At 39.7% G+C, this 25,892-nt stretch overlaps 1 protein-coding gene across 5 annotated transcripts in view; it reads left to right on the forward strand.

The window, feature by feature from the left end:
- The window catches only part of MID1 (midline 1), a 232,209-nt gene that overhangs the window by 133,391 nt on the left and 72,926 nt on the right, over positions 1–25,892 (forward strand). For all 5 annotated transcript variants that reach the window (XM_072360744.1, XM_072360736.1, XM_072360731.1 and 2 more), the window contains exon 2: positions 7,050–7,765. In XM_072360744.1, the coding sequence (XP_072216845.1) occupies positions 7,106–7,765 (660 nt within the window). In that variant the 5' untranslated portion in view covers positions 7,050–7,105. The remainder of the gene's footprint in view (positions 1–7,049; positions 7,766–25,892) is intronic.

Below are 25,892 nucleotides of genomic sequence, written 5' to 3' on the forward strand. Positions count from 1 at the left end.
GTTCTAGGAAGCACAGATCATTTAATCCTAAAGATAGTCTAAAATAGTTTATGTGTGGTGCCTCTAAAGATACTTTTCTTTTGCTGTTAACTACCATGGGAGTCGATAAAGACCAGTTCATATGAATACGGTCCTTTGTGGCTAGGATCCACTAGGCAGCAAGAGAGAGGAATAGGTTTCTAATATTTGTGCTACTCATGATTTGCTATGATGTATTTGCAGACTTCTGTTTTGGCTTATAGAGCCAAAGAATGGTCCCCAAATAATTCTGCTAACCGAATGGGAACTTATTACTCCTCTGTGGAGCAGCAGAAGCACAGACACTGTGGTCCAAGCGTCAGTGTTAAGATGGGTAATATCCCCATTTTACCCAAACAAGCTTGGGGGTCTGATGAGGATCTTCATGATGATTTTTCCTCTCCAAATGGAGCAGTAGTGCTGCAGGTGTCTGTTTTGCTACTTCTGGGCACAAGAAGCCTGAGCTGAGTGCTTCGTGCACCACTGAGAGAGGTTTCTAACTACCTCTGTCCTCTAAAATAGATTACCTTCAGAGCACAGATATAATTTGTTCCTTATCCTCCACACTCCCACACTTCACAGCTAATTTCCCCTTCTAATTAACTGATTACAATCTTGATTTTTAAATACACCATTGATCTTTGGCAGCTCAGCTTACCGCAAGTAGAGCAAGGGAACTCCTTGGTGCTGGGTGGTGAGGTTTTTTGGAGCACTTAGAATCTCTTTGTAGCCTTTGCAAATGTGTAGAGGAGCAGAAAACAAGACAGTGAGAGGCCAGCAGTGCGCCATGTAATGTGAATAGGTATTGCTTTATAAGCACAGGAAGCTTTTAGATAGGCAAAGGAGCACAATATGCCCTCATCTTGCTAGTAGTTTAAATTCAGATTTCTGTCTGGCAAGTGAGGTCACAGCTTCCTAACTGTTATAGTTCCTGGGACTTTGTTTGCTGCTATTTATTTTAAGGCTGTGTTTGATAAGAAAACTTTCAACTTCTTCCACTGGAATTATATTCCACATTTTTATCTAGATGGCGGTGATGATTATGATTTGAAATAGTATTAATGATCCTGCCTTTACTGTAGGGAAAGAATTCATAGGACAACTTGCTGGAAAGAGAACAATATGCTTTCTTGAAGCCACACTAAAACCTTCATTAAAAAATTGTGGTAGCTTAAGGGCCCCAGTGCTTACCAGGCTTTACTAAACATATCAGTGTGTGTGAATACATATGACTAGGAGGAAAATACTGAACTATTTCTGGCTATTTTTGTAGTTGTATTGTCTGCTATAAAGAGCACCATGTCACCTAAGGCACTACAGAAGTAAAATTCCTAGTAGTGAGAGATTTCCGGCTCTGTTGTGCAACCAAAGCCATATGAAGACTGGTGGGGCTTGGTGTGAGACCACTTCCTCAATATTTCTTGTTGTATTGCTGTGATATACCCCAGAATAAATGCCAGTTTCTTCATTGAGAAGTGTGATTTTTTTTTTTGGAGAAGGGATTTTTGGAACAGATCTTCAGGCATAAGTTTGTTAGGAAGACACCGCTAATTCTTGTAGACATAATGCTGACCCACATGTGCTAAGGATTAAACAATCCTTTGCTTTCATTACCCCCAAGCATTTTGAGGAAGTATTAAATCTTGTACCTAGAGTATGCAAAGCTACAGAAGTTGCAGGACTACAAAAAATAAAGGTCAAAAAGCATTCCAAATGTGCATTAGTATAGATTTATGTGCATGTGTAATATTGCATCCAGTATAGCATTGTATATAATATCAAATCAGCAATTTATTGATTACCTTGGAATTTAAGAGCTATGATCTTTGCATGTATTTTTTCTTTCTTTTTTCTTACCTATTAGGTTTTGAGGCTCAGTTATTGTTTTAGCTCCTGTGAGGAGGAATACATGATATTGTGCCAAAGACCATAATTCTGTTATATGTTCATCTCACTGAAGAACACGCAGCATTTGGCTTTTTGAAAATATATTCTGTTACTAACATATGGTTCAAGTGGAGAAAGATGTTATCAAGGCTTTGCATCACTGCAAGCAATATGGCAGATGTTCTTTTGCTGCTTTAATATCCTTTAGGTGTTGCAAACAACTATCTCAAAATTGTAGAAATATTCTATGTTGCTTCCTTGTAGACAAGAAAGCTGATCATTCTTTTGTCAGGGAAAATGTATGGCTAGGATAAACTATTCAGTTTTTGTATGTGCTTTTGCATAATAGGCTGTTGAACAGGTACTGCCCTTTGAATATTTATTAATTTGCACTGCTCAGGTAAAAATAACAACAAAACAAAGAAAAAATCAGTAGAAAAACAAGTATTTCCATGCTTGAGGGCATGTGAAACTTGCTTTGTTTAATATTATGGAGGTTTTCATTAAACATTTAAAAAATATATATATCTGAGTTTTGATTATTAGTTCCCTGTGCAATACTTACGCACATTACAATACTTAGATGACTATCTCACTAGCTGTGGTGCTGCAAATTGATAGCATCACAAGTTACTCATTGGCTCCAACATCTCTGGTGCCGAAGGTAGAACGTCTAATGGACTTGGGACAAACCACACTCTATGAAACATTCCATTGGTTTAATCACATTTGAAATATTTATTGAATGTGAAGTAAGGCAATCAGATTCATTTGTTCAAAGGAACAGTTGTTCCCAAGGCAATTTTGTCTGTATCCTGGAAAGGGATAGAAAATGGCAAAAGAAGAGCATTTTCTTCCTTTTTGTTTTACAGCTAACAGAAGAAATTGCAAGTGGTTTTTATTGCCCATGCCAAATTTTATGACAAGAACATAAATTTAAAATTTTCCTTTTATAGTGCACTTAACAGAAAAATACTGCTGCTTTGAAAACTGCAGCTGTGTATTATGATAGTAGACTGCTTAAGCACTTGCCATAGTTCATTCAGGAAAAGTATGTGTGTTCACTGTAAATCTTCTTTTACTATACACCTAGGATACGTAGGCACATGCATTCATACATGAATAACCCATTTTATTACCTTTCATACCCAGTTTTTTATATTTCATGTGAAATTTCTTTTCATACCCATCTTGTGGCAACTTAATATTTTGTTTTCTGACTGAAAAAAAAATGGCGTTTTCTAGAAAAACATTTAATCCACAAGTGCTTCATTTTTAGTTTAGTCTGCAGTCTTGTGTGCATTTATGAACATTCCCATATATGAGTTTGGAGGACCTAGGCAGAATAGCCTTATCGTGGTCATCATATAGTGGTAGCCTCAGGTCAGCAGATTGTTAGGAAAAAAAGTGCTGTTTGAACCTCCTTGGGTGTATTTTGCTGATCATTCACCAAAACGTAACATACTGGCTTGTCAGTGAGGTGGCACATCAAGGAGTTCTGGAATGTGGCACATATCCAGCTCTTTTGCATAGAACTATTGGTTACTAAGATTCTTAAAATTTGCTGAGAATCTTAGAATCATAGAATGGCTTGGGTTGGAAGGGACCTCAAAGATCATCAAGCCCCAACCCCCCTGCCACAGGCAGGGCCACCAACCTCCATAGCTAATACTAGACCAGGTTGCCCAGGGTCCCATCCAGCCTGGCTGTGAACACCTCCAGGGATGGGGCATCCACAACCTCCCTGGGCAGGCTGTTCCCGCATCTCACCACTCTGATAGTAAAGAACATCCATCCCCGTGGCATCCAACCTAAATCTTCACTCCTTCAACATACAACTGTTTTCCCCTTCCATGTCACTGAGGCCACTACAATCTAAGGTGCACCAAAATATTCTTAATTCCTGCTGTGAACTCCGCATGAGGAGCTAGGTTGGAAACTGAAGCTTCTTAGGAAGCTTCTCTCATTCCTAGTAGATTCTCTTCTTGCTTTCCATGAAGGTTGTAGGAACAGCTGGGATAGAAAAGGTCAGGACATTTTTTTTTCATTCTGGGTCTTGAGGCTTTCTGTGTGGCTTTCCACTTGCAGGCCATGTTGTCTATAGAATTTGGCCATGTACATATTATAAACCATACACGTTACATTTCTACCTATTCCTGCCTTATTACTGATGCCTTGGATTCTCTTATCACACACTCGAAAGTAAATTATGAAGTATGATACTTTAACACCAAGGAGCTTAGAAGATTCTGTAGCTGGATGAGCTGCACACTGTACTTTAGATGTCAGCTTAAAAGCAAAGGCAGCGTTGCAGTGAGTTAGAGAGTAGTCACTGGGTTACCCAGAAAATACAGCCCCTCTTCCGTGCCTCTTTAAGTCTTCATTGCTCTCTCCCAGTTGCGGTGTTTTTTGACATACTGGCAGCTGCAAAAGGAAACAGGGAAATGTCTTTGTTTGGTTCTGTCAGCATGCTCAGCTTTGATTACCATGGAAGACAGGCTTTTATGGGCTTCTATTCCAAGAATTTTACAGTCTGAGATCAGATTTTGACACCATTGCTAGTCAGGAATAAGTGGCTGTTGCATCAGGTCAGATAGATTGGAATGGGTTATCAGTTAGGATGGTGGTGTTTAGACAGAGCCGTGACAGTGATTCAAACACTTTTCCATGAGTCAGTGATGCAAATATTTTTCTGCTGGTTTAGTCTTTTCAACTGTCTTTTAGATGAGTAACATAGAAAAGCCTTTGGTTATTCTTTTATTTAAAACAATGTGCTTTGAGAAGGAGACAAAATGAATGAAACCTTTTGGCACATGAGAGAGCAGGAGGAATTCTGTACAGAATGGAGAGCACAGAAGAAAGCCCCATATCCGGAACATGGTCTTATGAAGCAAACCAGAAAGGTCGGCAGGTTTTCACTAGGCTGCCAAGAGATGAGCAATGATTAGGTGCCTTGCCTCCTTAAAACCTTGTCTGCTGCCAGCCCCAAATCCCCTTCTCCCATTTCCAGTGCAGCTTTCAGCCCGCAGGATAAGCGGATGATGAGGTATACAGTTGTGGTGTGGAAGGGATTCAAACAATGTGAATGAGATTCTTATCTTCTGGGACTTGTGTGATACAGAGAGTGAAGAGGAGGGAAGACAAACTGTTCTTCATTTGCAGAAAATGCTTTAATCTTTTGCTGTGCTGTGTGGCTATGGCAGAGGAGAGAGCAGGGAAGCTGTCTTCCTGCTTAGATCAAATTGCCAGGCCTTTAATTTTGACCAGATGCACCACGCAATTATGGCATCTGATGGGTAGTTATAAATGAATTAGTCTTTGACAAACTGAACTTCATTTCAAGTAATATCGGCATCACAGAAGACTCAGGAAACCGAATTCTATGACAGGGTCAGTGCCTTTCCCTAAGCACTCAAATTTCTTGGCAGAATGAAAGGAGGCCTGAGTGCAAAGAGGCAGAGTATTCTAATTTCTAAGCACACTCTGGAACGGATACCTTGCTGTTCTTCCCACAAGTAAGCAGTGCAAGAAGCTGACGGGCACTCTGAACTTTGCCTCTGTGCCTGCCAAAATCTCCCGTTTTATTGTGGTTCCTATTGGGGTTATAGGTAGTATTCCTGCCACCATGCCCCGTGCTCTAATTGCCATGTAGTACAGGAGGTTCAATCGCGCTTGGTTCCCAAGGCTGCTAATGAGCCCCAGCTCTCCTCACCCTTAATGAACCAGGACTTGTCTGGGGGGATTCTTGTCTGCCCCTCTTTCTTCCTGGTCAGGGAAGGAGGCGAGAGTTCACACAGCAGAACAATGACTTTACAGTGCGGGGGCCGTGCAGCTGTGCCATCTGAAGCTGTGCTTGCTTATGAGCAACAAAGCTTAAATAGATTGTACTGTGAGGAGGTATGGCTATGTGAGTGTGAAGCGTAGCTCTTGCTTCTGCCTCACTGAGCTGTCCACTCTCAGCAGCGATGGGGCCCTGATGGGAGCTTCTGCAGGGAGAGCTGCGTGGGGCGACGCTTTTGCATTCTCTCTGTGTTGCTGAAAGCAGAATTGGGAGCAAAATGAAGTTTTAGTGGATCTCTGAGAGGGCTGCACTGCTGCCTCCTCTAGAAAATCCCATCAAAAGCCACAGATTCGTAATCTACCTCAGATGGTTAATAAGACCACTAGAGCGAGCGTAGTTCAGGAGTTTCAGCAATGGAGAGTATTTACACAACAAAGCATGCACACAGACAAACCAAATCTCACTTTTCACTGTCTTTCTCACTGCGGGCTCTTTTCATGGGTTTGAATCATCAGGAATTTGGGCTCAATTATTTCATGTGCTTCATCTATCTTGGGGTATTTCAGTTAGGACACTGCAATCCTCTGGCTCCATTTCTCTCACTGCAAACACACGTGTCATATTTATACATATATATGTGCCTGTATGTAAGGTACAAATTATCTTCAAATACATAGGAGGAGCATAATAATATGGTACAATGAATACATCCATGAAAAACAGAAAAATATCACATGCTTTCCTTGATACACTGTTCCCTGTGTATATTGGTGTAAATATTTACACAGGTGAACACAGATGTGTAACCTAGGTGCCATGCTATAACAATAACTTGGCATTTCAACCTGAGAAAAGAACTGTGTGAATTAAGATAGCAATAATGTGTAAGGTTACCAGCTGTTATACACTGGGCTAACTCTTGCACAACGCTATACAAAGGTGAAGTTGTTTAAAGTTTTACTATGGGATTAGCAAAGCCAAAAACAGCATCTGCGAAAGAAATCTGATTTTGCTGTATTAGGCTGTTTGAAAATCATCATTTTGTTGTTTTAATCATTCTGTTTTTTTAGCAGTGCAGAGAAACATCTGCTGCTTTCCTCAGTCGCACAAGCAAGAAAGAGAAAGCAAAAGAATAAGGAGCTTTTGCTTTGTATTCCTAAGCAAACAGAGAATATAGGAAAAAAAAAAAGCCATCTAGTTTTAAATACCTTGATGTGTGCATGTGCAGGTTCAAAACTTTTGCTTGCTCTCCTGCCCGGTGTGGTGGACCGATAGCACTGGGAGCTGCGGCGAATCTGACAACCCCCCATGGCTGACCCCTCGTGTTGTCGCTCGCCTAATCGAATTTTGCATGTGTTTCCAGATAGCTGATCAGCTTCCCTGGATTTCGCTGACGCCACAGGAAAGCTTTGCCTGAAGATGGAAACACTGGAGTCGGAACTGACCTGCCCTATCTGTCTGGAGCTGTTTGAGGACCCACTGCTGCTGCCCTGCGCTCACAGTCTCTGCTTCAACTGCGCGCACCGCATCCTGGTCTCCCACTGCGCCTCCAACGAGCCGGTGGAGTCTATCACCGCCTTCCAGTGCCCCACCTGCCGCTATGTCATCACCCTCAGCCAGCGCGGTCTAGAGGGGCTCAAGCGCAACGTCACCCTGCAGAACATCATCGACCGCTTTCAGAAAGCCTCAGTGAGTGGGCCCAACTCCCCCAGCGAGACCCGTCGGGAGCGGGCATTCGACAGCAACAGCATGTCCTCCTGTGAGAAGGTCCTCTGCCAGTTCTGCGACCAGGACCCTGCCCAGGAGGCAGTGAAGACATGCGTGACCTGCGAGGTCTCCTACTGCGAGGAGTGCCTGAAAGCCACGCACCCCAACAAGAAGCCTTTCACCGGCCACCGGCTGATCGAGCCCATCCCGGACTCTCACATTAGGGGATTAATGTGCTTGGAGCATGAGGATGAGAAGGTGAACATGTACTGCGTGACGGATGACCAGCTGATCTGCGCCCTGTGCAAGCTGGTCGGGCGGCACCGGGACCATCAGGTAGCAGCTCTAAGCGAGCGCTACGACAAGCTGAAGGTGAGTGCTGCTCTCACACCCCATATTGAGTGGTGGGGAGGGAAGGTGTCCTGCCACTGAGTGTTGCATTTCCTTGTTTGGGCACGGGCTCGTAAAGGCAGGTGTGTGGTCTGTCATCAGACGAGATGCATGTACAGACTGCTTTGTGCTCATCAAAAAGGGGTCAGATTTTCCCTTGAAGAAAGATTCCTCGGTTGCGCTTTGATTTTTCTGCTGCATGCAGTGTACACTATTGCTAGCACAATAAGCTAGTATTAGATTATCTGTGTGCATCCGTCCACATCTTCCCTCTTGGCAATTGGCAGGGTTTTGTGTTGGCTACACATACACAGGCCCTGATGGAAGTGTCAGGTGTTCTTTGCATATACTCTGCTGTTGATTATTTTTTATCGCACCGCTTTTATCACAGAAAACCCTTTTCATCACTGCTAATAGGAAATGCATTTATACCTGCTGATGTCAGGGGCTGCAGCTGCCTTGTCAGCCAGGGAAACCAAATGCCAGCCCCAGTCCCCCTGTGCTGCCCCAAAGGAAACTAAACCAAAAATCTCCTTCAGCTCCTTGTGGCATTCCGTGGTTCTCTCCTCCCACCTGGCACCCACCTAGCCCCTGTGGGATGTCCTCACTGGAACAGGCGGCTATGATGCAGACCTGCTCAGGTTGCTCTGCAGGCTTCCATTGAGGCCATAAAGTAGCCTTGGACCCAACACATAGATTTAGGTGCTGCAGCAGAGGAGAGGAATGCATGAGATTCCCTCAGGCTAGTCTGTATGTACTTGTCTGCATGCGTTTTGGGGGGATTCCTTGGTTATGTTGAGAAGACACAAGTGTGGAGTGCGAAGATAATCATAATAAGTTTTGGAGATGTGAGAAGAAACTGAATTAATAGATTTAACTAACTGGAAATGTATTCTTAAATAACTTGAAGATAAAAATGTGAGGCTGCATGCATAGATGATAACTTTGTGTGAGTGCAGGTATATTCTGCATACCATATGGTTTTTATGCCTCTGTGCATGTGCAGATATGCAAATCATGCTCTACGATTATATGAATATAATGAAAGATACTTCTTGGACCTGATAGCTTCTTTCGATTTCTTAATGAGTTTTTTAAATCTTAAATAGAAGTTGTTATTTCAGCTTTACATATTTATTTTTTTCTGAAGAAGTGCTTGTTGTTTGTTTGTTTGTTTGTTTGTTTTTAAATAATTAGGAGTTTAGCCACTGATAAAATGGGACATGGGCTCTAAATGTGAATGGAAGGTGCATGAATCTACAGTGCTCTTCAATAATCCAACAGGTTACATGCTTACCAGGTGCTACAATTCAGCAAGCTAATAGAGACTGAACACCTGTATCATTTATCAACTTGATAAGAGTAGGAATGTGCAACTTGATGTGAAATACCTTTGGAGTTCAGTATTGGCTAAGTGTATGTTTGAGGATGTCAGTAAATTTCTTAGTGCTGGTATATTTACATATGGTCAATTTTGTAAGAAGATTTTAAAAAGCAGGTGTCTTCACTTGAGATTATTGGCTTAATATTGCACATGGTTAAGAAAAAAATGTGTGTGTTTTTGCATAATCTCTGTCTTTCCTGTGCAAAGATGCCTAAGCAGACTCTGGATGGGTATCTCAAACAAACAAGCGGCGTTCACATTAGATGTTTCCCAGATTAGAAAAACCTGGCAGAAGCCTAATAGAGTACTTCCCACCAGTCTCATCAATGAGTAATTCAAGTGCTAATTTAATGATTAGTGTGAGCCTGGATCAAATAACTCTTTTTTACAAATGCAATTTCTGTCATTATTTATAATATCCATGCAATTTTTGTTTAGACTTATAAACTCTCTTTGTTCTCAAACTACCTGGAAGTAGTTTACACAGGAAATTATTAGCCGACATGAAATCTAATTACTATCCTTTTTGTCATGAGTGAAATAGACTTATTTTATTTAGTTAATCCCTGCAGTGATACCAATCATGCCAATTTTACCACCAGTTTGAGCCCAGGGATAGCAGGCTAGGTGATTTCCATCCAGATCCAGAGTCCATTCTCTTTTCATAAGAAGGCAATCAGAAATTGATGTTCTTGCTTTCCTTATTGCCTCTTCAATTTCAGTAATGTGAGCTGTTTTATATATAAAACTCTGAGAATGAGATTTTCAGCTCAGGAGATGGGATTTCTTCCTTAGGAGTAAAGGAATTGGGTTTATTTACGTCACTGTTTAGCAGTGAACATGCAAGACAGTCTGGTCCCTTTTCATGTTGAGGCAACCTTCTTCATAAATGCCATCCCTTGAGTAACTGCTGGTTTTGCTGTTTTAAGTCTTTGGTTCAAGCTTGCTGTTAGTCTTTGCTAAGTTACAGATAATGTGTGGATGCCAGTGGTAAATGCAGTGTCCAAGTAAATCAGAAAATACCTATTTGAAAAACAGGTTGTTGCTTGCTATATTGTTGCTGAGGGTTTTTAAATACATAGGGCTTGTTTGATAGATGGGTTATGCAAATCTTTAAAGAAAATTCTAAAGGAATGAGTGTGTGCTAGTCAATAGGGTAGTGGATTCATTCAAGAATTGGTGGCTAATTGTATCTTTGAAGAAGAAAAACAAAACTGCTTCATGTAATGCTTTCTTTTCTTGCAATTTTCTATTTAAATCAACACATTGTTGATGCCAACAACAGCAACTAGTGTGTAGCTCTAGGTGTCAGGCTATGCTAATTACTTGCATTCTCATCCAGCGGTGTTACTAATTATTTAAACTATATCTCATCCTTCATTAAGCATAGGACAATAGACGCCATAACAATCTAGCTCCCTTTGTGGCAAAAATGAAGCCCTTTAATTAGGAGTTCTGTATACTTGTCCAGCAGAGACGTCTATGCTAAAGCATGTTTAACAGTTGGTGTAATTGCAATTGTGGGCATCTGAAAATGAGAAAGTGTTTTCCTTTGGCAGCTATTGCTCTCGCCCTGAGAGATGCTTTTCTTAATGAACTTTTACTGTGGGTGGAGGGGTCTGAGGTCACTTACTTCAGAAGCAATTTATTCTTGGTTACTAAGAACACATGGTGTAATTACATGCTTGTAGATGTTTTAGTTATTTTAGTGTGTACAGACTTTTTTTGTTGTTGGGGTTTTTGTTTTGTTGTTTTTTTTTTTTTGTTTGTTTTAAATGCAGAGCATAGACACAGATGTGTTAAAGAAAATAAAAAAGAAACCTCATATACCATGATAAAAACAGAGAATAGGAAATATTCTGGTTATCGCTGCATTTATGAGGTGATGGTCAGAATTGTGGTATAAGTTAGAAATAGCTTCTAGCTGCATAAACATTGAAAGCTGTAAAAGCAGAAGGTGCGGATGCCCATGTTTACTGCACTGTAATAGTACAAAGAACATGCTTTTGCCTAATTACTTTTGATGTTGATTTTTTGCTTTTTGTCTTGTGGAGATATGAAGGAAAAGACAAATGTGCGCTCATGTTTTCAGAGAAAATTAATGAAAATTGCCATTGTTCTTCAGACATATTTATGCTTTAGAAAATGCTAAGAAAAATGAAAAGAGGGAGAAGCTACAGGGTGGGTGAGAATGGAAGAATAATGTCCACTTAATTTTAGCAAAAAGCCATGAAGAAATGTCACAAAAGGGGAAGATAGATGGTAAACCATATTTTGAAATGGTATAAAGCAAGCTTAGCACCACTGAAATCAATAATCTTTTCTTCTTCATATTTACCAGGAGTCTGGCCATTGATATGCATAATCTTGCCCAAAAGTAATTTCAGAATGCTTTGTGTATTGCTTAATCAAGAGAGATCCTTTGTTGAATCAAACTGCTATAGGTTAGCAGTTGTTCTCCATGTTTTTGTTTGACCCTTATTAGCACTGACACATATTGGGCATGTTTATGAAGGCATCCTGTGAATGGCACTCAGGAATTCCAAGAACAAAAGGGAGCTTCTTGCTTGTACGGCTTTTATTTTGTTTTAGTGGCAGAATCCATGCACATCTATTTTTACTCTGCTGTTTATGCAGGATGCAAGGATTCAGTTTTCAGTGGCATGTCAATTCAATTACTCACAAATATTTTTGGTGGGAAGCAGCCATAAGTCATTTCCACGTAGGGAGAATTGCATTCAACTCTTATAAGCCTACTTCAGCTGTGTAAAGGTAGGAGACTTCGTCAGGTCCACAGCTACAACAAATGGAGCACAAAAATATATCTCCCCTGATATGTTTACGCTGAGTTAAAATCATCTCATACTTCAGTGTCTCCGCAGAGAAACTGGCAAAGTACGTTTTGAAGCTTTCCAAATATTAATTGGTATACTGAATACTGTAAGAGTCTAAAGCTTAGAAACCTGTTCTCAAACACACAGATGGGCTGACAATCCAGGAATACTGGTTTCTGCATTTGTGCATAAATACACTAGGCATATGCATGTAAATATATATCCATATGCACTTTATTACTTTTATCTCTGTATTTATAGTGCCCATGTTAGTATGATAACAATATTGCATATATTAATAGGTATATCAGCATAGCTGTGTTTGAATAGCACAGAAATACATAATTCCTAGTAGTTCATTAATATATAGAACTTAAATGAGTATATATATGCCTATATTTTAACTATAAATTGTTTCAGATACATATATGTTTTCATTTCTTAAAATATACTTTCACAGATTTACAAGTTGGCAATTCATTCATAAATGTTGTCTGTATACTAAGTTTTTCCTTCAGTTTTTAGGGGAAATGATAGTGTTGAAGGCATAGCCTATCTGGGAAGATGATAATTAAATATGATCATAAACGCGGCTGCATCCTATGGTTCTGTTAATCACAAATGGGACTTCATTCTCATAGTTCTGTTTCCCAGGGAAGCTAGTCTAGCCATTAAGTAAAATGTATCTTCTGCTTACGAGGATGGATAGTGATTGGACAAGGGGGAATGGTTTTAAACTGAGACAGGGAAGGTTCAGGTTAGATATGAGGATGATGTGGTGGCACACTGGAACGGGTTGCCTAAGGAGTTTGTGGATGCCCCATCCCTGGAGGCATTCAAGGCCAGGCTGGATGTGGCTCTCGGCAGCCTTGTCTGTTGGTTGGAGACCCTACACATAGCAGGGAGGCTGAAACTGAGTGATCATTATGGTCCTTTTCAACCCAGGCCATTCTATGATTCTACGATCTTTGTAATTTTCCATGCATCTGACCCAAAATGTTGAGCTGATTTTGAATCCCTATTCCAGCTCACAATTTGCTTGTTGTAACGACCTGCTGTTTGTCCCTTCATTGCTTATACATTTTTAGGTAATAAAATGATTGATAGGTGGAATATAATGAATGACAAGTGCTTCTTAAGGATGAAACTGTGTTTAAACAACAAGCAGTAAACCAATAAAAATGGAAATGAAGCAAACAGAGGAGGGTAAGGGCAAATAACCAACTCTCTTAGAACACTTAGAGTTTGATGCAGGTTGACCCTCTTTGTAATAAATATAGTGCCTGTCTAACAAAGAAGCGAAAGTAGAGTAGGTAACAGGGAAAAGTACAAACAAAGTGACCTTTCAAAGTCAGAACACTTACATTTTTTAGAAAAACAGCATACTTTCAAAAAATTGATACATTGATTGAGAAAATCAGTTCTTTCAGTGTTTTCTTGGGGAATTATAAAACTGACTGGAGGAGTGTGGCTGAGAGAACATAGTGGATGAAAGCTTGCAGTGGAAGCATTGAGAGATGTGTGCAAGTGTATGAATATGTATGTTAGGTATGTGTATTCTGAACTTAAGGTGTAATCTCATTTTAATGCAAATATTTTTTAAAATGAATGTGACAGCAAATGGATTTGCAAACAAAGGTGAAGGTGATTGCTGGTGTGCTTGAAATGGGAAACAAACAAATAAACAAAAAGACTAAACTAAGCCAAAAAACAAACTGTCTGTAAATATCTCCCAAACAAGCATTACAGAACGCTCAGTATTCGGGTTTCACTCGAGCTGTAATTTAACTTGTTAAATTACTCTATAAAAAAACAAATTATGTGAATTCTGCCCTATGATGACACAACCACTGTAGCACGATTAAAGCATTTCAGTTCTTCATTTTATGTTAAACAGTTTTCATTACCAATTATATTTTTCTTCTGTATCCTCTGATCTTAAAACACAAATCTAGCAGTGATCCCAGTACACTACTTTTTCATTCAGACTTTACAAGCATACATCTGTGACATTCTTTTTGGTCCTCTGTTTTTCAGCAACACGTAAACTTCCCAGCGAAATGGCAGCACTCGTATGTGTTCCCAGTGCTGTGAACCTATACATAGTGGTTCTGAACTAGTCAGGTATAGCGCCTCACTCGGGAAGCTTGAACAGTCCAGGAACAGAAAAGCTCCTCCAGAAGGTCACAAGCTGTTGGGTCGCTAAAGCAAGCTTGGGCCTCAGAGGCTTGTATGGGCAGTAAAATTCTGTATTCTCTCTCTCCCATTGTATTTACTTCTCCCCCAAACCTACCATCCAGCCTCCTGTCCGCTTTGCTTCCCTTCACCCAGGACGCCTTTTCCCAGCTGGACTGGGAAGGAGTTGTCAGCTCTGAGTGTGAGCACCTACAGTGATGGTATTTCTCACCTCTACTTTATAATGCGTTCTCTCAAATGAGAACATTCTGTTAATTCAAGCATCTGAAGTCAGTGAAAAAATGAAGAAGCAAAGGAAATGGAATAGCAGATGATTTTTTCATAGTGTTGTGATTCTGAGCTGTTTCTGGACCTTCTGCAAATGCTTACTTAGACAATTTTTACCTAAGTACAAACACAGAACTGTGAGCACATTGTCTTCATACCTATTAGTAAAACACTAACATGATGGATAGGCAGTAAGTAATGTACCATTGACTTCCTTGGTTATGTGTCTTATGGTGCCAGCAGGGTTACTTTTTACGATAGATTTTTCTTCATCAATTTCCGTGGATTGAAATAGAAGTTGCATTTCTTTTAAGAATTCTTTCTTGGAGAACAGGTGTTGGTCCTGTGCAAAATCCAAGTTGTGACTGGGGAAGGGATGCATGTGGAGGGCTTTTCTAATGACTCAGGCAAATTTATCCAAAGACTGGAGCTCCCCATTGCCTCTGTATCATATGAGCCCCTTCCATCAGAGCTTACAGACCTGCTTTCTTCTGTCCGAGTTGTTGAGGTGGGAGACTTTGTCATAACTAGGGTTACAGTGAAAAATCTAGGTAATTTTTTACCCCTTGCTAACACCTGTGTGTTTTTGTATATGCTTTTTTCTTCCAAGAAACTGGAAAGGAGAAGGAATGGGAAATGTCCATAGTCAGGAGTGTGGCTCTGTAGAAGGGTTTCACTGCTTATCCTCAGACTGTGACACAACTGCACTTCCAAATTTGGAGGGGTTTTTTTGTGTTTTTACAGATATATGTTCACAATTACATAAAGTTACCTGAAAGCAAGGTGGGGGTTGGTAGGTTTGTTTTCATGACCATAATATTTATATTTTTTGAGAATGAATATTTCATACTTAAGTTTTTTAGTCTACTCTTCCAGAATTTTGTGATTTTAACTTCCTTTACAGTCTATAGGTGAGATTACAATGAAGTAGCAAAGCGATGTTTTACTTATATTTTGCAGTATGAGAGAAATCCAATTCAGCACAGATGAGAAATGTAGTGGTGCCTAAGGTTAGCTTTTTCCTTTTGCAGTTTTCCTTTTTAATTAGTTTTGATAATGAGCATGATCTCCTAAACTAGTGCAGACCCCTCGTCCTCAGCCTTTTTGTGACCCTCAGAAGACTGCCGTCAGAAAATAAATGATGAAATGTTGATGTGTCCAGTATGCTTTAGTGGAATAATATAAACTTCACAACTTTGTGCCTATACAGAAGTTAAGAATGCAGCAGTTGTTTGTTTCTTTGTTTGTTTTTTCTTTAAAAAGGAAATTTCTGTGGGCATTTGAGTCTTTAGAATAGACAGTATCCCACTTTACTAATCTTTCTCCCAACCATGTCTGTAAAGTATAGAAATGGTTTTATCTATTTTTAACCTAGCAGTTCACAAAGACTCCATTCAAAGCTAAGTCCAGAATATAAGAGCTTGTATAAATACATGAGGAGATGTAATCTCTGCTTGAAGTAGCATTCTTTCAATTAAGCTTAAAACAAAATAAAAAGCAATCCCAACAAGTACTTAGACACTTTATATGATTGCAGTAATATTCAGGCTACCTGTTGGCATAATGTAATGAGAAGATAAGAGAAAAATGAGGTAAGATAAGAAACAAATTTTGAATGAATATCAACTAGTTTCACTAATGAAAGGAGGCACTACTAATTGATTGCTTGTAATGATTCTGGCATGAAATACAAACTAAATTCTAGGCTTGATCTGTAGTATTTTCTCTTTTATGTCATAAGTTTTTCAGCTGTTAGTACTTAGTGAAGTTAAGAACTTAGTGAAGATTTTGATACTGTATTTTGATAAGATTCTAAATAAAACAAAATTAGGATAGTAGTACAGCAACAACAAAAAAATCTTTAATGTGACATACATCAGCTCATATAAAAAGAAACAAATAGGAATAAAACACGTTGTCTCTTCTTCAAATGCTAAGTGCAGAGGGGTGTTTTGAACACAGTTACTTTCCAGTGCTGTGTTAATCATTTCTTACTATGTTATATACTGTATCTCATTAGTTACTGGTGATGGAGCGTCACAGTATGAGGACAGATGAAGATAGGGCATAGTGAGGAAGGGGGAGCAAGAGTGGGATAGAGCTCCTGGATCTCAGGGCTAACAGCAAGATGGGACTGTTAGTATGTTTTTCTCTTTTCCTTAAAATCATCCACAAGCATATGTGGAAACAAAACTGTTTTTAGCCAAAGTTTCCCATTTTACCCGTGCAGCTGATAGTGAGATTTCACACTGGCAATAATAATGTCAATTCAAGCTCATAATGAGTTTGAAAAGCTCGTAATGAGTTTGAATGTCAGAGAAGTTTTCCTTCTCTAAGCCTATCTAATAGATAAAATGTTTAAGAATAAACAGCATAATCTTTCATTAACTACTAAAGAAGCACAGTAAAAGAGAAGAACCTGTATAGCTATATTGGTTACATGGATTAATGTTCCTTTGCTTTGGAGAGTGGTGCTCTTCCCTGGTAGGAAAGGCACTGCTTTGTTCTACAACAGTGATATTGAAGTTTGATGCTGCATGCCCACATTCTCTTACTTACAGTGGCACAGTCAGATTTTACAAGAGATTGAGGATAGGCAGCTGTTACAACAGCTGTGATAGAGACATTACGCAGACTTGGCAGGCTGTGGCTAATCACAATGTGTGCAAACTTCATCTGTAGATTAAGCCAGCATATGGAGAATATGCATCACTTCAAACTGAATCCAAGCAATATTGATCTTATTAGTAAGTTACTAAACGGGAAGGAAAGATAATGGTCAGTGTTTTACATGACAGTTCAACTAAATAGATATTTAAAATATTATATTCATGGCCTGAAGTCTTTAAGCACATAGATGCAAGAAATCCCTTCAAAGGACTAATAGAGGGAACTTTTATAATGATGCAGATCATATTTGACTGACCTCACCAAATTAAAAAAAAAAAAAAAAAAAAAAAAAAGTCAATCCAAGAACATGTTCCAATATACGACTTGATGGAAAAAGCCCCTGTGTTTTTCCAGTAGCTGTGGCCCTCCTGGTTGCTGTATGGCCTTTCCTACAGTTTCAGCTTCCCTGGCGCGCAGGGCTGCTGGGGCAGAGCTGCTCCAGGATGGCCCTACCAGTACTGATGCTCTCCTCCCCCACAGGGTGTTCTTCACCTCAGCTGCATTTCCCTTTCGGTGGTGAAGTGCTGCTGTTGGAAGCCAAGTGATGGGGGTTGTCTGTGAATGGAAAACTCTGCTGTGTTGAGGGAGCTCCCGCATTGAGGCGCTTTTTCATCCCAAGTGGTTGTAGGTGTCTGCTGAGCATAAGGAACAGCTCAAGATGCCTGTTGAGGTTATGCAAACTTTGGGTGAACTTCTATGGTGATGCAATCTTTTCTTTCATGTGCTTTAGTAAGGGCAGACATTGTTCTCTCCACTGCATTTGAATATACCTTTCAGCTTTAAAAATATGCTGTAGCATTGGGGGAAGGGAGCATTATATTAGAAGTACAATAATGTTTTTACCCTCTTTTGGGCATTTCTTCTGATCGCTCTAGAGGAAAAAGTGACCTTTCCACTCACATCCACCAATTAGAGCAGCAACCATGATGCCTTTGTGTGTCTTTGCTTTGTTTTATGCTGTCATTCATTGTGCTGAATTAGTTTTCTTTTCAGAAGGACTTGGGCAATACGTAGTCTCACTCTCCTAAAATTCTGATATACCGAAGTCCTTATGTAGGCAGGATGTTATGAGCTACTTTAGGGTTGGTTTTGTGTGGGTTTTTTTTGTGAGAAACACAATCAGAGGGAACTTTTTTTTTCTGTAATTTACTTGATTACATTCAGCTTTGTTAGTATTGACAAGTAGGAAGAACCTTTGTCTGGGCATTTAATGAATACTGAGTAATACTACATCTTTAGATTAATAATTTTCTTTCAGTGTCTTGTTGGAAGATGCTATGAAAAACCAACAACAAAAAAGGAAGAATATAACTGTGACAAGCTACTAAAACTTTTTTAACACCCGAAAAAACTTCAAATGAAGTGAAGTCTGAATTTTCAGCAGTTTTAAGTGTGCTCTTGTACTCTGTCAATCAATTTGCAATTTCTCCTTTGAAAGCAGTGTAATTTTTCTGTCAAATAAGTCACTACTAATGAAAAGACAAACAAACAAATGTAAGTAACAAGACCAATTTGGAGATGCTTTTAGATTTCTTAAGTGCTTTATTTCAGCACTGCTGAAGTCAGTGAAGGTTTTCAATTTTAACATGCACTGTATCAAAACATTTTGGTAACTTGGGAAACTTGGTCTAACTGTTACTTCTGTTGTTTGCAAAGCTGAGTGTTTGCAGCCTAAGGGTACAAGTAAATTGTTGGGTTGCAGGTAACTCATGGTCAGAAGTTACAGCTTTAAATGTGAGACAGCTGACTTTGTAAGGGCTGTGTTTGTAGCCAGGAATGAAACTGTCACTCTAAGGATGAAAACAAAAGAAAAGGGAAAGATCTTTTAGATTTTTAATTAATTAATTAATTATTGCCAACAACGTCCTCTGGTAAGCACAGTAAGAGCCCCGATTCACAGTGAAGTTCAAGACGGGAGTTGCTTGTTGAATGACTCCTGTTTGCAGAACAGGCTGCAAATCTGCTGTCACGTGTTTTCCTTGGAGAAACTTGTTTCCTTCCTGAGGAGGTCTGCAAGGTCAGGCAAATATCCGATCCTGGAAGCTGCCTCTGTCAGGGCTCTGAGTCATTATTTCTCTGAAAAAAAATCACAGAGAAAGTCTCTCAGAAACCCTGAAGTGCAGCGAAGCACTTAGTCATGGGGAGCCATTTTAAACAGCTGGCTAAAAAGAAAAGTTTTCTGAAGCTCTGTTTTTTGTGTTCCCATGTATATGTAATTTCAGTATTTTTGTTTACAAGTCAGAATTTGTATACTGATTGTTAGTACTGTGGAGCAGTAAGAATGTGGCAGTGTGAGGAAAGGGCCTCCTGTTCAGCCTTAAATGCTCTGTGCTGTTGCTACTTTTGCTTTCTATTACGTTTATGATATAGACCAAATTATGTCCTCAAGCACACTTGCAGAATCCCAGATTGCTTCAGTAAATAGCCCTTACCATTCTGTGGTGCAAGTGTGTATAAAATGGGACCACACAGTCTGCTCCAGCTTCTCCCTCCTTAGTTACCCAGCCATCCTCACTGACCACACATGTGTTCTCTAGGAAGGCTGATGCACTATGTGCTGATAGCACAGGCATAAGTCAGGTGCCTAACATACAATTCTCAAGCAGCCAAGTCAGTTTATGTTCGGTGTCTGTGGGTCCACTGCTTTTTAAACTCTTGTCTTGGTGCATCCCTGGCTCTTCATTATCAGTGCCATGCTTGTCCTGTGTGCCCTGAGCCATGCTAGGTCTTGAGGTTGGTACAAAACTATTCCACATAGTAAATAATTTTCTGGAAGTTTATTGTGTTAAAATGACTCAGTCAGATGTACTCTGTTTCTGGCACAAAGTAAAGATAAGAATCTTCCAGAGAGAGACAGGGGTGAAAGTAATTGAATGGATTCCAGGCTGAATATTAGGAGAACTTTCTTCTCAGGAAGTGTGGCAATGCAGTGGCACAGGCTGCAGAGGAATGTGATGGAGTCATCATCCCTGAAGGTGTTTGAGAACCATGTGGATGTGGCACTGAGGGACGTGGTGCGTGGGCATAGTGCGATGGGTTGATGGCTGGACTCGATGATCTTTGGAGGTCTTTTTTAATTTTAGTGATTCTCTGACTTCAAATAATATTCAGATAAGGATGATTGCACATACAGCCCTTAACTGTGTATGAAATGGAATATAGCAACTTCTCTATGTCCTGCTCTGTGAGGGGTCATCTTCTTTATTACCATAGACTACTGTAAAGTTGTACGGATGTGATTCTAGAGCTTGAATCAAACTTTCAGTATTTGAAGAAAGACAGATCTTTCATTTCCCTTGTGACAAACAGTGTTCTTGCCAATAAAAAAAACATTGATTAAGAAAGCAAAGTAAACTACAGAAATACAAAACTGGTGTTATAACTAGGTCTATACAAAGACTTTTTCAGTACAATTCCCTGCAGAAATTATGTGCCTCACAGGATGTTAGTCCTCTGACAAAAGCTTCTAGTTTAGTTGTGAGGTAATAATAATTTTGTAGCACTGCTTTTGTGAAGGAGTAGCAGTAGAAGAACTTACTTGGTCTTTGGAGGTTTCACCACTATGCTATGATTTTTGTTCTATGATTAGTTTTCTTGTTACTCCCTTGTACACTTGTAGAACTTATTGTAGGTTCTCAAGACAGTGTCAAAAAACTGAAAAAGTATTTTACAAATCTGTCTCAGTTTGCCTATGGAAGCAGTCACAGAGGCAATTTGTTATTTATGTGTGTAGGTTACTTAGAAAGTACTGCTTCCTGTTTTTTTTTCCATGGAAACCACAACATATATAAAGAGCTCCATAACACTGTTTGATGGAACAAATTCTCAGCTACAAAACACTATTTTTCAACACAGTCATCACCATTAGCTATGCATTTTGGCCAGCAACGAACAAGAGCCTGCATGTTGCACTCATAAAAATGTGCACCAGTGGAGGTGGTAGTGTTGCTGTCACCACTGCTGAAACAGATCATCCACTGCTTTTCTGCGCCCACATCCTCTGTCTGGCTTGCAGAAATGTTTAGCAAGTGACAACAGGTACCATTTTTTCCTCATGGAGGAATACAGTTCCATACCTTTGCTTCTTCATATGCACTCCCATGTCATTTTGTCCCTCTGCTATTTGTCACGTGGCAACAATGTGTAGTGGGATGTTCATGGGAAGGTTCAACCTCTACTGCCATACCACCTACATCTGCCTCTGGCATCATGGGCCAACATAACAAAATAGGAGGTGTTGCTTTTGGAGCAGCTCTCTTGATTATATGCACAACTTTTGAATTAGTCCTTAAAATATGGTGAGATGGAACTCTCTGGTAATTCCCCTTTAACCATAAACCACTGGGATGTCAAAAACTGAACTGAAACAGGTATAGATATGACTGATTTTTTTAAAGTTCCTGTCACATCCTTTCCACTTTCTCATAGAGATCAAATGGTCTTGAGAATTACGCTCACTAAAACAGGGCTGTTCTAAACCAGGAAAAAAAAAAAAAAAAAAAAAAAAAGCAAATTCCAAAGCACATCAGAGGTAATTTGCCATTGTTTTCACCATACACCGTAATGAACCCTCATCAAATGAATGCAGCTGCTATGTTGCTGTATCCAAAATAATGTAATTAAATTGCTGCTTGGGGAATTTTGGAATATACATTTGGCAGAGACTCATTATTGGCAATTCGACAGTGAAGCATTAATATAATCTTATCCAGAGAGGTGATCCTGTGTTCTGTCATTCTAAGAGAAGAGAGAGAAGAAACAGGATCAGAATGACAAATGAGCGGGCCGAAATCTGAAACATGAAACCACAAGAACTTAAGGCTAATCCAAGCCATGCTGGAAAGCCTACTGGGAAAGAAAGGGGAGGACAGGATGAGAAACCTTGGATGGGTTATGTTGGAAAAATTTTCCACCATGCTCCAATGTGAAGAGGGCAATAAGGAAGGAGAGTCCACCAAAGGAGTCTGCAGGAGGTACAGCCTAGCCACCAGTTTGATGGTAACTTAAATTATGTCCATCAAGGTGAAAGCAGTGGCAGTGTGGCCTCTTGCCCAATGAATTTTCTTAGAGCTGTCAGGACTGAGGCTGGCACATGGAGATATGCTGTGCAACTCAAACATCTATAAAAATTCCAAGAGGAATAACTGCTGAATATACCAACGTTGTCTTTGGTTGGGATGCTCAAAATCAAACAAGCAGATATTATATGATGCAGTGAATTCTACATCCATTTTCTTGGTTGTTAAACTGTAAAACTAAAATAGGTGTCATCATGTCTCATCAGAAAATAGGTTTTAATTTTTGTTAAAAGGAACCTTAAATTAACTTCTAAACTAAGGGGAAAGGAATTTGCATAGGGGCTGAATCTGAGCCTTTAAATGTTTATGTTTAGTAAGCCTTCGTATGCCCACTCTAATTAAGTTTATATGAAATGTTACAGCTTAAAGAATACTTCAGTTTAACAGCTCTGTTTCTATCCTGTATATAGGAAGAGTAGTTTCTGGGATTATGTTTCTAATATGAATATTCAGTATGATGGATTCCAAGTTGGATAGCCATGAATATTTATCATTACGCATTCCCAAAGGTGTTACCTGACTCTTCAGCTGAGGGACAGCTGATCAGATGAAGCCAACAAAGGCCTCCAGATTATCTTCAAAGTTCTTCACATTATCTTCTCATTTGTTGTTTTTTGTATTCCATAATGCATAACAGTTAATTTCAAAACTGCAGGAGCAGCAGCTGCCAGCAGTGCCAGCAGAACCACTTGAAAAAGGGGAGGAAAAGCTAATCAAATTTTAAGGCTTTTAATGAAATACGTTATTCGCTAAAGAAATAAAAGTTTGGAGATCAAATGATGAGATTAGAGCCTGTCACATTCAACAGCAGAGTTCACAGAACATATTTAATAAGGAAAGAACTTTAAAAAAAAAAAAAGTTCAGAGGTAGGTGTGAATCGCTGTTATGCTTCTGTTCAGAGAAAAAAAAAAAAAATAAGAATAGTTACTAGAGCTAACGTTTGGCCTCAAGGTAAGTATTCCAGCCACATAAATCTGCTCTAGCAACTGACTGATGTCTCCTGAATTTGAACTGCCAGAAGGGGAAGCGAAAAGAGAAATAGACAGGGCAGGATTTGTAGGTCAGTCACGGATTTCGTGTAATTCATTTGTTTATGTAGCTTTGCAAACCCAGAGCTGTCTGAGATTTAGAAAAACAAATATTCATGTCTTCTCAGACGTTTGCCAAATGACAAAGTGCTGGCAGTCTTAGTGAGAGGCTGAATTCATTTGCTGCCATGTTGTTTTAGCTCACAATAGGCTTTACAGTTATCCTGGTTTTCATATGTAATACCTTCTCCGCTGCTGAAGGCAATAGGGTGCCTCTGTATTATGCCATAGCAAAAAAAAAAAAGAACCAGCGCAGCAGTTGCTTAACAACTCCACTGCGATTTTTTTTAGCATTACTGGATGATGACTTTGATTTTGGCTTGTCTGGTCAGGTTAACTGGCTGATGTAAAGTTCTGCAGCACTGAGAAAATCCTGGCATAATCCTGTATTTATTGGAAGGATCTTACAGTCTTTCTCCTACAAGTTAGTCAGTAGAGTTGGGTGGTGTTTTTACTGACTGCAAATTCATTGTAAATGGGGTTTTGATCTTAAAGCTATTCCCTCTTTTGCATAAAATGGAAAAACAGACTTGGGGTGAGGAAAAAATAGCCTGAAGATAAATTCTAGTCATGTCACCTTTCTTTAAGCCAGTGACTTAAGGATTAGAGAATCTGACTTTTTTTGTCTCAGCATGAGTGTCTTTGAAATCATACCTCCCTGTTCAAAAGAGGAGTGTGTCTCAGGGAAAGTTAGAAGGCATTTGGAGTGGGATTTTCTCATTCTTTCTTCACTGCACTTTGTTTAATTCGCTTGGGATTGTAGAAGACTATAGCAGGGAGAGGGAGGTGATTGTCCCTCAGCTCTTGTGAGGTCCCATCCCCATGGATTACTGCGCCCAGGCCTGGGGCCCCCAGAACAGGAAGGACGTGGAGCTCTTGGAGTGGGTCCAGAGGAAGTATCAATCGTGAGACAGAATGACTTGGGTTGATAGTGAAAGGACAAGGGGGATTGGTTTTAAACTGAGAGGCCAGGCTGGATGTGGCTCTGGGCAGCCTGGTGTAGTGGTTGGTGAACCTGCCCACAGTGGTGGGGTTGAAACTAGGTGATCTGGTCTTTTCACCCAGGCCATTCTATGATTCTGTGAAAACAACATTTTCTCTGACTCTTTTTCTCAGTAAACTACAATAATACAGTTTGTTCCTAGTTCTGTGAATGAAGCCTATTCTGTCCAGCCAGCCAAAGTCACTGGGTTCTACCATCCTCTAGATCCAGCCTTATGTCCTTACTTCTTTAGCCTATGAACTACCCATGCACACAGTCTTGACATGACAGTAGTGAAACAGTCTTAACAGGAAAGAAATCCTTGGACATATTTATTCTCTTATATGGTTGTCCAAGAGACAGGAGGTTTGGTCTTTGGAAAACAGGTCTCCAGGTCAATTTTGTTCTTTTCCCAGTTTATTAATAATAGGACCAAAGAAATCAATTACAGTCACAGCTCTTTGCAGGGCAGAATAAGGTAATGTTCAGTAGGACAGTGGTTACATTTGGCCTGCATGAAGACAAGACACTTGCATAGGCTCTTCACCATATGCTGTCTTATTTACTCCTTCGCATTCTTCAGAGGAATTGTACATTAAGAGTACATTGACTTTTTATTTATTTATTTTTGGCACAATGAATCTACAGACGTCTTAGATGAGGTTCAGCTAATTTACACGCTAGTGGAAGTGAGCTGATATTTCCTTCAGTGCTGAGATTTGGCAGCAAAGACCAGAAGGAAGTGTTTCAATCCAGTGTAGAAGAGAACAGCAAAAGGGAAAAAAGATACTTCCTCTTTATTATGTGAGGAGAATAATATATGAGAAATTATTTCCACTCATTTTGTTCTTACAGCCTGTTTTGGGATTTGCAGTCACTCCAGTTTTGGTCATCGTTATATCGTTGCAAGATGACATCTTTTTCTCACGTCCGTAGTTTGTCTTTGCATCTGATACGAACAGCTTACACTTGAAGCTCGCTAAGAAGGACACATTTTTAAAGAGTAATGGTCAAAGTGTGAGCTATTCTGGCCCAGCTGTTACTGCTGGATTTTTGGGATACTGCTAGTCACTTTGGGATACCTTCATCTTCAGTCAAACAATCAACTGTAATTTTGCAAGAGCACTAATGAACCAAATACTGCAAATACACGTATTTAAATCAGCTTTCTGTGATTTTTGCAAATCCCACAGTTAAATCCCAGGCTGATATGTTGCCTAAGCTTATCACAAGAATTTAAGGAAAAATCTTCTGTGTTGAGCTAGCAGCTTTTTAGGCTATTGCATGAATTACGACTCTGATTAATGAATGGTATCTGTCTGCGCTGCAAATAAATAATAATTGGAAAAGAAAGAAGGAAAGATCTTGCATTGTTCTTTTTTTTTCTGCAACTTTATTAACACAGCAGTGTTTCATTAGTACATACAAGAGAGGGTTTTCTTTACTGAAGAATGTGGCTTCTCTGGCCAGTTTTGTCCTACAATCTTTAAGAAGCCATACTAGCAACTCACTCCACAAGTGTATTCAAGACTCAGAGCAATGAGAGTCTTCTGTTGTTTGTGAACCACACAGTGTGGAAGAGCTGAGTTTCTTAAAGGCTTTTCCATTA

The sequence above is a fragment of the Excalfactoria chinensis genome, chromosome 1, assembly GCF_039878825.1.
Source record: "Excalfactoria chinensis isolate bCotChi1 chromosome 1, bCotChi1.hap2, whole genome shotgun sequence".
Lineage (NCBI taxonomy): Eukaryota > Metazoa > Chordata > Aves > Galliformes > Phasianidae > Excalfactoria > Excalfactoria chinensis.